The sequence below is a fragment of the Pelodiscus sinensis genome, chromosome 1, assembly GCF_052426305.1.
Source record: "Pelodiscus sinensis isolate ZL-2025 chromosome 1, ASM5242630v1, whole genome shotgun sequence".
Lineage (NCBI taxonomy): Eukaryota > Metazoa > Chordata > Testudines > Trionychidae > Pelodiscus > Pelodiscus sinensis.
The window spans coordinates 75,161,276-75,176,917 of record NC_143052.1 but is presented as its reverse complement, the minus strand read 5'-3'; the positions used below and the strand labels follow the sequence as shown (position 1 = coordinate 75,176,917).

Here is a 15,642-nt window from a genome sequence, read left to right as displayed (position 1 = left end):
GAGACTTAATCAAGCATGCCCAGTAGTGCCACTCACAAAAGAAACCTCTGTGATGAGGCTATTCCTCCCTGAAACTCCTTTCACAGAAACCTGAGTTTTAAAACTGATCAAGGCTGAACCATCAACCCAGAGGTCAAACCTTTCATATCCTACTGCCAAATTGCAGTGGGAGAGGTCTAGGTTGGTATTAGGAAAAACCATTTCACCAGGAGGATGACAAAGACCTGGAAAGGGCTAAATAGTGTGGTGGTGAAATCTCCATTCCTTTAAGTCCTGGCTTAACAAAGCCCTGGCTGGAATGCTTTAGTTGGGATCGGTCCTGCTTTTAGCAGAGAGTTGGATTCGAAGACCTCCTGAGGTTGCTTCCGACCCTACAATTCTGTGATTCTGTAGAATTCCTGCTCTGTTCAGCTCTCCTGGAAAGCCCTGATGACTGTAATAATTAAATGTTTTCTGCTCCTTTTTTCCATTTATAGTCATGCCCAATATGGAAATGCCAGCAATCAATTTTATATAATTAAGAACAGCAACAAAAAAAATCACAAACACATATATGCATTTCATATTCACTACTGCATTTAAATAGTGTTGTCTTCTGAAGCACTATGTTAATTACATTTTGGACAGGTAAAACAAAAACAAAAAATGCTTTTTATGTCTTCTGTCTTATTTTGCTGTTAATGGAATTAATTTGAGCTGCACCTATATGCACTGCAATGAATATATACAGATAAGACATGACCGTAAAATAAAAAATAATGTTAAGGTCATTCTTAATTATATTCCACAAAAATAGACAAATATAAAAGAGTACGCATTTGGGAAGAGGAGAGTTATTGCATTTCACTGGCCACTGTAAGGATGTTAGGCTACGTCTAGACTACATGGCTCCGTCAACGGAGCCATGTAAAATAGTTTATTCGGCATAGTCAAAGAAGCGGGGATTTAAATTATCCCCACGTCATTAAAATAAAAATGGCCGCCGTGCTGTGCCGACGATCAGCTGTTCCGGCACAGCGCGGCAGTCTAGACGCGGCGCAGTCGACAAAGGAAGCCTTTGTCGACTGCTCTGGTATGCCTTGTGAAACCGGTTCCCCCTAGCACTGTCTCCACAGTGCTGCCTCCCCTCCCACAAAGCAGCCTCCCCTCCCACAAAGCAGCCTCTACCCACAACAGGCCGAGGCTTGCAGTAGGCAGAGGCTACTCTGACAGCAGCCCCTGTCTGTGGGGTTCCCAGTGAGGAGCTGCCCCCCCCCCCCGACAGGAGGGGCTGCTGCCATCAAGCAGCCCTTGTTCACAACGGGGACTGCTCAATCCAGGCTCCAGCCAACTCTGGGAGTTATCCCCGCTGTGGCTCTCCAGAGTTGCCCCTTATTGACTAATTGTGTAGTTAGTACAAATTGTATCGACTACACAATTAGCCAGATAACCACAATTTAAGGGCTATAGTTGAATGCCCTTATGTGGTGTCTAATACACAGAGTTGTAGGTATAGAAATCCTTTTCATTGCTGATGACATACATTTCTGAGGTTGAAGACACTGTCTGTAGCATGTGTGTCCTGTGCTTAAATTCCTTCATGAAATGTAAACAGTTAAACACTATTACAAATTTGTATGAACATTCTGACCCATTTCCCTTTTCCTTCAAATTAGGTGCATGTTATCAATTCAGAAACCCAAAATTATAAAATAAAACTATTCCAGGACTAAAGCACAAATCTAAAAATTTCTCATGGCCAATTCTCAGAATTTGGAAATAATTAAGATATTAAAAAAGGTGTACGATTTTTTTCATGGAAATCACAAGACATTCCCTAACAAATCTTATATTCCATCTAATCAGCAATTCAGAGTATGTGAAAAATTAACCACCAGAGAAGAGCTGTAGGGTGGAAAAAAAAAAGAGAGATCTGGATTCTAACAGTAAAAACCCTTCCAAATGTTCTAATATAATAGAACTTCAGTGTCTCATAAAATATTTCTTAATAAAAAAAAGGAGAGAGAATGAAAAAGAAAACCTCATTGTGCAAGCTTTCAAATATACTCCTTAGCTGCCAAAAATGAACTGGGCCAGAAGAGGAAGGTGAACTGGGAAATCCTAGTATGTATGCTATGTTATGTTATCCTAGTATGTATTCTATTTGGAGTTGAATATTAAATAGATATATACCATAAATGCAGGAGTATGTCAGTATGTGAGAAATTTTAACTGGAATTGGGAATTAGAGTGGAAAACTATAGTTCCACAGGTTAAAACTGACAGACAGAGGGATAATGATAAAAGCTTAACTCTTATTTCATAGCACACTGAAAGCTCCAGCTTGTACTGGCTTTATTAAGTCTTTTAATTGGCAGCTTTTAGTAACATTTATTAGATGTTGAATTCACTTTAACTGTTGTCACTTCCTTTTCTCATCTCTATCCTTGTGTTCTAATACTTTATGTATTTTATTAAAAATAAAGAGAAGGTGAAGGATGGGGGGAATTGATGAGGCCAGCTGTGAAAGGGAGACAGTCTCCTGGGCAAGGGACGGGGACACTTGCCAAAGGACAATATGTAGTTCTTCCCCTCCCCCTAGGAATCTTGCACCCACTGGCCACCTGAGGGACAAAAGTACTGGTTTGCCAACATTTCCCAGTTCCCAGGATTTAGCTCAGTGCAGGAACTTACCTGGAGCTTCTTTTGGCTCCATTCCATCACACACGATGAGCATTTGTCAGATGGAAGTGCTGACATAAGGCAACAGAATGAGAGGAAATGGATTGGGCAGGATACCATACCGTGTACCATACCGTGAGGGCAGAGCAACAAAGCTAGTTCCTGATGCTCCAGGTGTCCAGTTTTCATTGTGATTAAGATAATAAAATGAATAGTCCCCAGCAGTAGGAGACTTTGATTTTAGTGATGGACCTTGGCCTTAAGTGTTAGGGCGAGATCTGGAGACCCTCGCAGGCAGAGGTCAGATATCTAAGGTCCACACCCAGCTTTCACCTTCTGTCCCCTCACGGAGAAAGGATGCTAGGATTCATATAAATCAACTATAAAAATACTGTAGGGCTTTGTCTTCATGGAGCAGCAATGTGATGCTGTTTGAAACAGCACTACTTTTAGTGTGCCCCAGCAAGGCCTACACAGCATTAATTTACAGCACGTTAGTGTACTATGGGCCAATTAGCATGCAATACATTTGTGATATCTATAATGCACTCTCCCATACAGTGCATTACTCCATCATGTAGACAAACCCTTAGTCTTAATGCATTTTCCTTTATTTCCTGTTATAAACTTGTATATGGTAACCTATAATACAGATGGTGTGTTCCTCTTCAGAGTTGGAAGATACTGTTGAAATGTAAACAGTTATTTATTAATAACGTCATACGCTATTTCTAGACCAAGAATTCCACAAGCCCTGTTATTCCTTTACCTCATTTCTTTTGGGAGTGCTTTTATTGACTCTCAGTAGTGGCTGATTAACTCACCGTTAGTGCCAGAAGTTTCCCGTATGTGAGATGTGCTGGGATGTGGTCAGTCTTGGATCGCAACGATTCCATATACCAGTGTTCTGCTTCAGGCAGCTTGCTCAGTCTCATGTAGGCTTCTCCTATGAAGTAAAGATGATGACCAGTCAGAGGACATGGGATTTTAATTAATTTTTTAATTTGAATTACAAGAACAACAAAGTTCTACATTGTGACTGTCCACCTATATATGAACAAAGACCTCTAAGATACTGCACTGCTTTGAATGCCAGCAATGTAGAAAACAACTTTATGAACACCTTATTAAGAATAAAAAAGCATAAGTGAGATGAAAGTTGAGTTAAAATTGACAGTGGGAGTATCAATCAAAATTTCTAAGGTAAGCAAATTAACATCACATCAGCTGTGCAACAGCTATTTCTTTTCAATCAGTTCACGTTACACAGCCTTGCGTATTAGTGAAAAATACAGCATGTATTTGTGGTTAACCACGACACATCAGTATCATAGATGAGGATAACAAAACCCTAAGGTAGGTTTAAGAAAAGTCTCCAAAGAATGCTAGAATAATGAGAGAGGACAAGACATGTAGCATTCAGTAAAGTCTGGTGCCCTGCAATATTTCTATAACATCACTAGTGCTTTATCCTGATTTGAAATTTGTAAGGATTATTTATGGAAGCCAATGTGTGAGAAATGATCAAAATCTGACAAACTTCTCAAAGTAAAATAATCTGGCAACAAAGGATAGTGGGAGAACGAAGGCCAGGACAGAAATGCTCTGAGGACAATAATCTTGAAATTTTTGGAAATGCATTTAGTGTAGTGTATAAGAATTCATTTGAAGAGACAAATCAAACTAAATCTTTCAAAGTTAATCAGAAGTACGCAGGATCAAACAATTAAAAGTGAAGTATAGCAGTTTTCAGAATAACACTACTCTGCATTTACATAGCACATTTTGAACCTGCTATAAACTGGTTCAGTGAAATCTTGGTCCCACTGAAGTCCACGGCAAAAAGACTAATGACTTCAATAGGGTCAGGATTTCACCTATTTAACTAACTGATGTTATTTCCCCCCATATAAATTGTGATTAATCTAAGCTCACATGCTAATTCAGCAGAATATGTGGGGTTAGAGCTCAGGAATTCCACAATCCCAGGCTCATTCGAACAACATGCACGACCTCTCAAATGAATGGTATCAAATTATAACCTATCACATGCATTATTACAGTTGCAAAGGTAAACATTCAAATTAAAAAAATGCCATAATTAAGATTGCCTCCTCAACCTAAATTTGCACCTCCTTGTGCATATGCACTATCATAAAGTCTTTAATGACATAATCACATTATCTTTTCTACTCCAAATTGTCCCTGCCTTTTCCCTAGCCAAGGCCCATTCCCCTCACCTTGACGGTCTCAGTCTCCATTCCTCAATTTTCTTATCCCTGTCCCAGTCTCCCTGCCTAACACAGCCTCGTGTCACCCCCCTGGACTCTCCTTTCCTTGTGGCCCTCTCTCCCAATCCCCATCTCTTTGCCCAGGTTTCTCCAGTTCCCTGCCTACCCTTCTGCTCCTTGTCTCTTTCCCAACCAGCCCCACTTCTCTCGCTCTCTCTACTACTCTAAGCTGTCTGTCCTCTGCAGGACTCTTGCACCCTCTCCCTTTCCACATTCCCCATTCCCACCGGCTCTCCAACCCCATCTCTGTGTGGGCTCTTCAGCTAACCCCACTGCTTTCCCCTGGACCACAGTTCCCCTTCGAATAGATCTTTCCTCCTCCTTCACTACTTTCCTCCTTGCTTAGCCAGTCCGTCTCCAACCTTCGCACCGCAACTCCTACTCCCAGTCCCTTCTCCCCAGACTTCCAATCCAAATCCACTCTGTTCCTCACTTGCAGGTCTGTGACTTATCTCCTGTGTATTCAACTCAGTCAGTGTCCTCCACGGTGCCTGAGTCCAGCACAGTGCCACTTACAGTACAGGACACACCTGCCCCCTTTATTCGTTTCAGGTGACCTGACTCAAACCAATCATGGCCTGCAGCAACCCAAAGCTACCATTTCAGGAAAAATCCTGCTTAGTCCCAGGCTGAAGGATGCCCAGTATGATTGAACCTTCAGGAATTTAGTTGCTAAAATCCAAGAAGTCTCTACTGAGTATGTATACATTGTGAATTTTTTCCATAGAATTATAATTTAGCTGTATTTGGGCAGATTCCCACTCCTACACCCTTAATTTTCAGGTCTCTGCTTCAAAAATTGCAGGTGGTAAAGCTATTAAAAAAAAAGGACACCAAAGTTAACATAGGCAGAACAACATATTTTCTCTAATCTCATTCTCAAAAAATAGCTGGACTATTTTGGCTAAAAATTCCCCTCTCCTCTTGCTCCTCACATGGAAAATTTCAGCCAGCATGGTTACAGTTACACAAAGTTATAAGTAACTGAAAACAAGATCTTATAATTGGAAGTGAGACACAACCCCAACAGGTGCTGCTGCCAGCCCTCTCTATGATATTCTCAGATCCACAATGCACTATGACCTGTACAAACTTATGAAGAGACAGGAGCTTATCCAGTATTTCTCAGGATGGATGCGAATATAAGGACCCAGAGAGAGAAGCATGTACACTTGAAATGCTGCTAGGCAGATTAGATTGTGGAAGGTTTTAGAAATCAAGCACTTCACAACAAAACCTATTAAAATGACCTTCCCCCGGAGGCTACTGTTCACTGTACACCCAGAAATTTAACTATGAATTTACTGACCTACATGTCAAACTGTCCACACAGAAAGCTCCCCTGAAGACTTAAAAATTGCTCTCCTTGGCTGACCATATTCAAAGGTTTCTATTGAAAGCTTGATTCCTTACTGTAACGCCAATATTTTAAGTTTCTGTAATATATCAGCTGAAGGTCTATCAGGTCTATAAATCTTTTGGATTTTTTTGAGGGATTTACAGCCCTATTAAAAAATCACTACAGATTAAGGTTGAGAAAGGGTTTGTCCCATACAGAGAAAAAAATGCAAATTTTCAGTTCAATCTATCCAGCCATTTTCTTGGTTAAAGGGAAGTAAATCTAATAAAAGGCAAAGCTCTTGTGGTTTGGGATGTTTTTCAACCATTCTATTGGATGAGATATATAGGGATTGCATTTTGTCATTTAGGATGAGATTTTATATATAACTGCACAGGGAAAAATTTAGAATAGAATTAATAATGTTTGACAGTTACTATTGTATATTTGCACAAACTTTAGTAATGGAAATGATCTAATTTTCAGTAAATCCTTATTTGAGCACCCACTGACATGAGATATGAAAGTAACTATACAATACAAACTGGCTGCTCCATTTACTTCCACACTATCAGCATTTAACACATTAATTTGTGAAGTGCTCATATGAAAAATGGAAATGGTGCCATAATTCATTTCGACAATGTATCTGGTCGAACCTATGAAGTTTAATGATTTTATATCCCACTTTTACATACTACATCACAATAGCACAAAAAAAAATCTGTTACATGTCACAATGTTTCAAAGGTATCTCAGACACTATAAATAGAACAAGTCAATTTACAGGAATCGAACCCTGTGCTTATGTGCTTCTGCTGAATAGGACCTATCATGAGATACCAAAAGGCAAGCTTTTGATAACTTACCACTAGTACACGATCATTAAAAATTTTCCAGAGTTAAACAACTTTTAAAGTGCTTATGCACAAATGCTAGAAGTCTAAATAATAAGACGGGAGAATTAGACTGCCTTGTATTAGAGGATATTGATATACTAGGCATCACAGAAACTTGGTGGAATGAGGACAGTCAATGGGACACGGTCATGCCAGGGTACAAAATATATCAGAAGCACAGACCAGGTCAAGCTGGTGGTGGAGTGGCTCTATAAGTGAAAGAAAATGTAGAATTAAATGAAGTAAAAATCTTAAATGAGCCAAAATGTTCCACAGAATCTAAGGGTAGTAATTCCATGCTCTCACAATAAGAATATAGCAGTAGGGATATATTATGACCACCTAACCAGGACTGTGATAGTGACTATGAAATGCTAAAGGAGATTAGAGAAGCTATCAAAATAAAACTCAATATAGTGGGGGGATTTCAGCTTTCCCCATATTGACTGGGTATACATCACCTCAGAACGGGATGCAGAGATACAATTTCTTGATAGCTTAAATGACTGCTTCTGGGAGCAGCTAGTTCTGGAACCCACAATGGGAGAGGCAATTCTTGATTTAATCATAAGTGTGCACAGCATCTGGTCCAAGAATCAAATATAACTGGACCGCTTGGAAATAGTGACTATAATGTAATAAAATTTAACATCCCGGTGGTGGGAAAAACACCTCAGCAGCCCAATGCTGTGACATTTAATTTCAGAAAGGGGAACTATACCAAAATGAGTAGGTTCATTAAGCAGAAATTAAAAGGTACAGTGAGAAAAGTAAAGAACACAGTGGGAGGTGGGGGTGCCACCATGGATTAAAAACCAAGTGAAAGAAGCAGTGAGAGATAAAAAAGGCATAGTTTAAAAAGTGGAAGTTAAATCCTAGTGAGGAAAATAGAAAGGCACATGAACTCTGTCATATTAAATGTAAAAATATAATAAGAAAAGCCAAAAAGGAGTTTGAAGAACAGCTAGCCAAAAAATAGTAGCAAAATGTTTTTTAAGTACATCGGAAGCAGGAAGCCTGCTAAACACCCAGTGGGGCTCTTGGACGACTGAGATGCTAAAGGAGCACTTAAAGACGATAAGGTCATTGGGGATAAACTAAACAAAATCTTTGCTTCGGTCTTCACAGCTGAGGATGTGGGGGAGATTTCTAAATCTTTTTAGGTACCAAATCTGAGGAATTGTCCCAGATTGAGAGGTCATTAGAGGTGTTTTTGGAACACATTGATTGAAGTCACTGGGACCAGATGGTACTTACCCAAGAGTTCTGAAAGAACTCAAAATGTGAAATTGTGGAAATATTAACTGTGGTTTGTACCCTATCCTTTAAATCAGCTTCTGTACCTAATGACTGGAAGATAGCTAATGTGATGCCTATCTTTAAAACGGGCTCTAGAGGTGACTGGCAATTACAGACCAATAGGTCTAACGTCAGTACTGGACAAATTTAGTTGAAACTATAGTAAAAAATAAAATTGTCGGACACATAGATGTACATAATTTGTTGGGGGAAAAGTCAACAATTTCTGTAAAAGGAAATCATGCCTTACTAATCTGCTAGAGTTCGTTGAGGGTGTCAACAAACATGTGGACAAGGGGGATCCAGTGGATACAATAAAATTAGATTTCCAGAAATCCTGTGACAAGGTCCCTCACCAACGGCTCTAAGTAAAATAAGTTGTCATGGGATAAGATGGAAGGTTCTCTCATGGGGTACATCTAGACTACATGCCTCTGTCGCCAGAGGCATGTAGATTAGGCTACCAGACATAGGAAAATGAAGCGGCGATTTAAACAATCGCCGCTTCATTTAAATTTACATGGCTGCCGCGCTGAGCTGACAAACAGCTGATCAGCGCGATAGTCTGGACGCATCAAAGGTATTTGTCGACAACCCAGGTATGCTCATTTTCCTATGTCTCGTAGACTAATCTACATGCCTCTGGCGACAGAGGCATGTAGTCTAGACATACCCATGGACTGATAACTGGTTAAAATACAGGAAACAAAGGGGAATGAATACTTTTCAGAATGGAGAGAGGTAACTAGTGGTGTTCCACAAAGGTCCGTACTGAGACCAATCCTATTCAATCCATCTATAAACGATTTGGAGAAAGGGGTAAACAGTGAGGTCGCAAAATTTACAAATGATATTAAACTGCTCAAGAAAGTTAAGACCAAGCAGACTGTGAAGAGCTTCAAAAAGTTTTCACAAAACTAAGCAATTGGCCAACAAAATGACAGATGAAATTTAAAGTTGATAAATGTAAAGTAATGAACATTGGAAAAAATAATCCCAACTATACATACAATAAGATGGGGACTAATTTAGATGTAACTCATCATGAGAGATCTTCGAGTCATTGTGGATAGTTCCCAGAAAACACCCACTCAATGTGCAGAGGCAGTCAAAAAAGCAAACGGAATGTTAGGAATCATTAAAAAAAGGATAGAGAATAAGAGAGAGAACATCTTATTGTCTCTATATAAAACCACGGGATGCACACATCTTTAAAACTGCATATAGATGTGATCGCCTCATGTACTGGCATTGGAAAAGTTTCAGAAAAGGACAACACAAATGATCAGGGGTTTGGAACAGGTTCCATATGAATAGAAATTAAAGAGATTTGGACTTTTCAACTTAGAAAAGAGGAGACTAAAGGTGGGATATGATAGAGGTCTATAACATCATGAATGTTGTGGAAAAAATGAATAAAGAAAAATTATTTATCTATTCCCACAATATAAGAACTAGGGGTGACCAAATGAAAATAATAGGCAGCAGGTTTAAAACAAACAAAAGGAAGTTTTTCTTCACTCAGTGCACAGTCAACCTTTGGAACTCCTTGCCAAAGGATGTTGTTAAGACCAGGACTTTAACAGGATTCAAAAAAGAACTAGATAAATTCATGGAGGTTAGGTTCATCAATGGCTTTTAGTCAGAAGGGCTAGGAAAGGTGTCCCTAGTTTCTGTTTGTCAGAGGCTGGGAATGGGAGACAGGATAGGAATCACTTGATAATTACCTGTTGCGTTCACTCCTTCTGGGGCATCTGGCATTGGCCACTGTTGGAAGACCAGATACTGGGCTAAATGGACTTTTGGTCTGACCCAGTATGGCCATCCTTATGTAACTTCTCAGCAGTAACATTAATTTATCAGATTCCTATCTTTAGCATGCTGTGGACTTTACACCTTAAACTGGTGGAACCCACAATAAACATGACATCTAAAATAAGACTTAGCTCATCAATGTAATGTTCAAATGTGGCTGGAGGGGGAATAGCAGGCCCCTACAATATTAGAATAATTTGTTCAATAAATTTACCATTTGGCGAGGAGTTATTTACCTAATATTCTGTTTAGATTACACAGCTCCAAAAGCAATCCTGCACTGGGAAGGGGATGGGCTAGATCAGTGATAGGAAACCTACAAGGGTAAAAACACTCCCCATATTGTCCTCACACACCAGAGCCTGGGGGTGAAGGGGGAGGCAAGTTAGAAGACTGTGTGCACAGTGGAATGGCAGGGGTGGGGTGCAGGAGTGCCCAAAGTGCACTCCCCAATTCTGGGGGAGGAGACCTGAGCTTCAGGGGCCAGATCCAGGCAAGCTGGGGGCCATATTCAGGCCCAGGGCCTTAGAATCCCCACTCCTGGGCTAGATGATCTCATGATTATACCACAGCTGTAATTTACTTAGTATATTTGTATGTTATGCTATATTTAAAGTGCTTCATGAGATTGTTTCACCTTGAACCCCTTTAATTTAATATTTTAACACAAAGGGAAGCATAATGGACATAATATGTCCTTTAACTTGTCCTATATCAGCAAATCCCTGAAACTGAAAGTTAGTAAATACAGAAGAATAAACTACACACAACAGAGAAGACTCAATTACAAGACTTCTATTAGCATCGCAAAAGCAGTCTGAGTTGTTTTATTTTATAATCACCAGAACACTTGGGAATCTTACAACACAGGCCGACATGTTAAAATATCGAATTTGGAAAAACTGGCCTCAGATGTAGAAGCCCTCTTAGCAATTCACTTCTGTAGCCTTTTCGTTCAGTCTGAACAATTAGCATCCTAAAACAAAACAGCCAGAAATTGCAACCAGCCCAAAGTTTCATATAGCTTTGCATGGGTAGGTATAAACAACAGTAATCTACTTAGGGATGAGATAAGAGAAAAGCACAACCTTTTCCTTCCACTGTAGCAAACTCCATTGTTAGCACTTTTATAATGTACAATGAAGTACTTGCATGAAGAGAAAAAAGGCCTTTTTTCAGCATATATTCATTTAAGGAAAGAAATGTTTTGTAATGTACATTAGTAAACAATTAGCAGAAAAAAATGTGTTAGAAGCCTGGCCAATGTTTTGACAACTAAATCTCAGATAAGTGCAGGGCATCATGATTTAATAGATTATGGTATGGGACACATATTGCATAGGTTAATCATGTTTGGCTCTTAAAAATAAGTCTAGCACCATGTGAACTGTAAGACTATACCAACAAAAGTGTTCCTTGGATCCCTAAACAACATTTAAAAGTAATTCAATAAAAAAGCATTTAATAGGAGCAAGGCATGAAGGGGGTAGGAGTCTTAACAATATTAACAGGCTTGTAGAAATGGCTACATCCACCCAAAAGAATAATTAAATAAAGTGATAGTTATGTTATAACCATCAACACAAGAAGTTCTCTCTGTGGTAAATTTTCATATTCATGATGTGAAGCTCTGTTTCTATGCCAGATATAAAATCTGGCTCCCCCACCTGTAATATACATGGCTTCCACTGGTGTAAGACAGCTTGATTTCTGTTCATGTGTAATGTAGGAGAACAACAAGGAGAAATCATTTAACTTCCAAGAGACTGTAAAAAGAAAACTTGCCATGGATAGTAACCTTTTACTGTGCACGTGTGCTGATAATGTACAAATGCTGAACATGTGTAGAGTCAAATTGGGAAGGCCAAGAAAGAGATTGAGTGGTAACTTCATTTACGTACAGCCTTCAAAGGGGAACAGACCCTAACTCACTTCAAGACTGAGCTTCATAAGTTTATGGAAGAGGTACGATGAGACTACCTACAATGGCATGTAGCTGATTTGCAACTGCGAGCAGCAAATACTCCCCAACAGTCATTAATTGGATACTAGATGGGAAGGGCTACAAATTACTACAGAGATTCCTTCCTGTATGTCTGGTTGGTTGGTCTTGCCAAAATACTCAAGAGTCAACTGACTGCCATATTTTGGGTTAGGAAGAAATTATTCGTGGATCAGACAGACAGAGATACTGTAACATGGGACACAAGTCACTTGCAGGTGTAAACTAGCATTAAATGGTGGTTTCTCTGTAACCTGAAGTCTTTAAAGCATGATTTGAAGACTTCAGAAACTCAGCCAGAGGTTGTATGTCTATTACAGGAATGGGCAGGTGAGGAGGAAATGATCAGACAAGATGATCATGATGGTTCCTTCTGGCCTTAAATTCTATAAGTCAATAAAAACAAATCACAAGTTCCAGCAATTTCCCTCATTCTCTGCTCCCCATTTTCCCCTCACAATGTGCATGGTGTACACATACTGTTCATTATACATAATATTAGATGCAAGTTAGAAAAGAAGCTCTCATAAAAAATGGTTACCAAGCTTAACAGAAATGTACTTGAAAAATAGGCAGAGATGGATGAATTGCATTTGTCATTCAATAAGTTGAACAGCATCATCCATACATTTCCCTTTATCTCTCAATATTAACATAAACCCCCAACAGTCCATTTCACTCTCTCTCACACCAATACACTGGTAGAAGTATGAATTACTGTAGCAGGTGGGCCTGTGTGGTTTTAAAAGCAATGTAATACAATCAACTGTATAATATCATATTTCCAGGAAAGCAAAAGGCATCTAGACCCTAGCCTGATCCTTAAGCAATCCTAATATTGGCATTAAAGTGTTCAAGATCCCACAGGGACCATTATATCTTTTGACCCCAGGTTTTAATTGAAACATTAAACAAAATATATTACCTATTTAATGAAGCTAAGCTGGACTCTGGCCTTTGTAGTGCATGTTGTAATGCCAAGCAAATTAATCTCTGTAACCTTAGTATATTGTTTTAAACATATATCAAAGATGAATGCCACAGAGAACATTTATACCAAATCAACCACACACAGAATATTGAATACTTACCTTAATTCCAATTTAAAGGCTTTAATTTTGTATTTGTTTTGTATTTATATGTATTTTGTATTTCTTTTTAAGGAAAAAATATTTTTTCTTGGTACACAGCCAACAAAACATATGGTTTCCTTAGCTTGGTGGCAGCACACCTGGCAAAATAAATCACAGTGATAGAGGACCAAAATCTACACTGCGGCTTTTCATACATATGAACTTTGAACATCTGATGTAGGTCCCCTGGCCCTGCTTTCATAATATGAGCAAAACACAAAGCCAAATGAATAACTTGATCTTCTATGTCAAAGAACCCCTCTTTAAGTTAAGAGGCAAACTATTGCATAATTTTAAAAAAAGCAAGAAGTCAAAGTGCACGCTGAAGAAATGAGTCACTGACTTGCCAGAGAAAAAAATGCCAATAGGGGCAAGCACAGGAAAAGTACTGAAACACTCAACATGGAAAACAGGTAGTGCAAAGGCTTAACGCTGTGGGTGAGTTAATGCACTTGGAGATCTGGAGTTCAAATCCTAATACAGTATAAACTATGAGTCTCCTGTTTACACTCCTTTCAGTATATAATGTATATTGTATGGGGGAAATCTCTAGGAAAGCCCCTTTACATCTCTGGAATGATACATGGAAATTGTGATCAAATTAGGTGAAACATACACTTGCATTTAAAGCTGTGTACCAAAGACAGCAAGCCACGGAGTCAAATTTAATCATGAGAGAATTGACACCCTCCGTATTCTTGGATTATACAATCATCTATGGAAATTCTTGATCACAGAGTCTAGATCTGAGATAAGGAAGGACTTCCTCTGCGCATACTGAGAGCATTCCAGGGTTCTCCCCACTTCCTCTGTAGCACTGAGCAGATATCAACCACAAATTGGGTAGGCACAACACAAATTGTCAAATTCCTGCAGGTGGGCTCTGGCAGACTTCAAGCCATCAGTTACCTACTGTTTAACTAATACAAAAGTTTGTTCACAAGCAGCGTCTTGCATGAAGAAGGCAGGCTAACTTTACCTAAACTACTATATCCTAACAATGGCAATATAGTCAACACATTGATTAATTTAACTTTACATAAAAGCAAACAAAAATCCCAATGCTCAACTCATAAATAGAAACTGCAAGATAGAAACACTGTTAGGCTGGTTGTATTTAGTCACTTGGCTCTAGCACTCCAAGTTATCCACCCATAATGACTGAGTAGTGGTAGTCTTTTAGAAGAAAGATAAATGCTAAATTTAGGGAAAGTTATATTTACTGTCTATCTCTTTGCCAGCCTGGCATTGTTTGCAATCTTGTTAGCAGGCATAGATACTTCAGAAAAGTTCTAAGTGAGCTCTGTTAACTTTGAGGCAGGTGACTTTTTATTTCCTCATCCCCCATCACTCCCACACATATGGGGGAGATAGGGTAACAGCTGAACAGAGAAACAATTAGGAGTCTGCTGGCCCTTTGCTTTAACACTAACAAGGAACATTAGGGGATAAGCTTTCATGAATCAACTCATGAAAGCTTATGCCCTAATATAGTTGTTAATCTTTAAAGTGCCATCAGACTTTGTTTTTACTGAAGTAGACTAAACACAACTACCTCCCTGAAACCTGCTTAAAGGAGAGAGGATCTAGAACATGAGTGAAATAGAAGATGAAAGAATCCTAGGAGCAGTCAGGTAGGGGATCAGGACAAGGTGGCCTTTATATTAACTTTTTGTTTCATTTGCTAATAAATCCAAATCTCAAGAGGAGAGTGAGTCTGGACTATGTGGAATGAGGACCGTGTTTATATAAAAAAAAAGGGAAAGGTATCGTCAGCCCTTACATATAGAAAGGTGGTAGTGTGACGGGGTGAAGCAACCCCGTCACTCACGGGGAGCGCACGGGGCAGCCGGGGAGCAGACAACCGGCGCGGCAAGCCCGAGCGGGGGAGAAGGGACGCATCATCACGCGGCGCCAGGGCGCGCCGGTGGTGACGTCACGGGGGCGACGCCGAGGAAGGCGGAAGGGAGGGGGAGGATAAAAGGAGGAGGGGCAGCCGAGAACGGGGGTTGGGAGCCGGCAGGGCCGGCAGCGGCGGGACCAGACCCGGCGGCGGCGGCGGGACCAGACCCGGCAGCAGCAGGACCAGAGCAGGCAGCGGTGGGGCCAGCGACACCAAGCCCGGCAGCGGTGGGACCAGCGGCGCCAGAGCCAGAGCCAGGGGCAGTGAGTCCAGCGGCGGCGGAGCCAGCGGGGGCAGGAG

The 15,642-nt window shown here is 40.1% G+C and overlaps 1 protein-coding gene across 2 annotated transcripts in view; it reads right to left on the bottom strand.

Moving 5' to 3' along the window:
- Window positions 1-15,642, bottom strand: part of TMTC2 (transmembrane O-mannosyltransferase targeting cadherins 2) — a 382,158-nt gene that overhangs the window by 87,609 nt on the left and 278,907 nt on the right. For both annotated transcript variants that reach the window (XM_075932545.2, XM_075932550.2), the window contains one exon: window positions 3,486-3,607. In XM_075932545.2, the coding sequence (XP_075788660.2) occupies window positions 3,486-3,607 (122 nt within the window). The remainder of the gene's footprint in view (window positions 1-3,485; window positions 3,608-15,642) is intronic.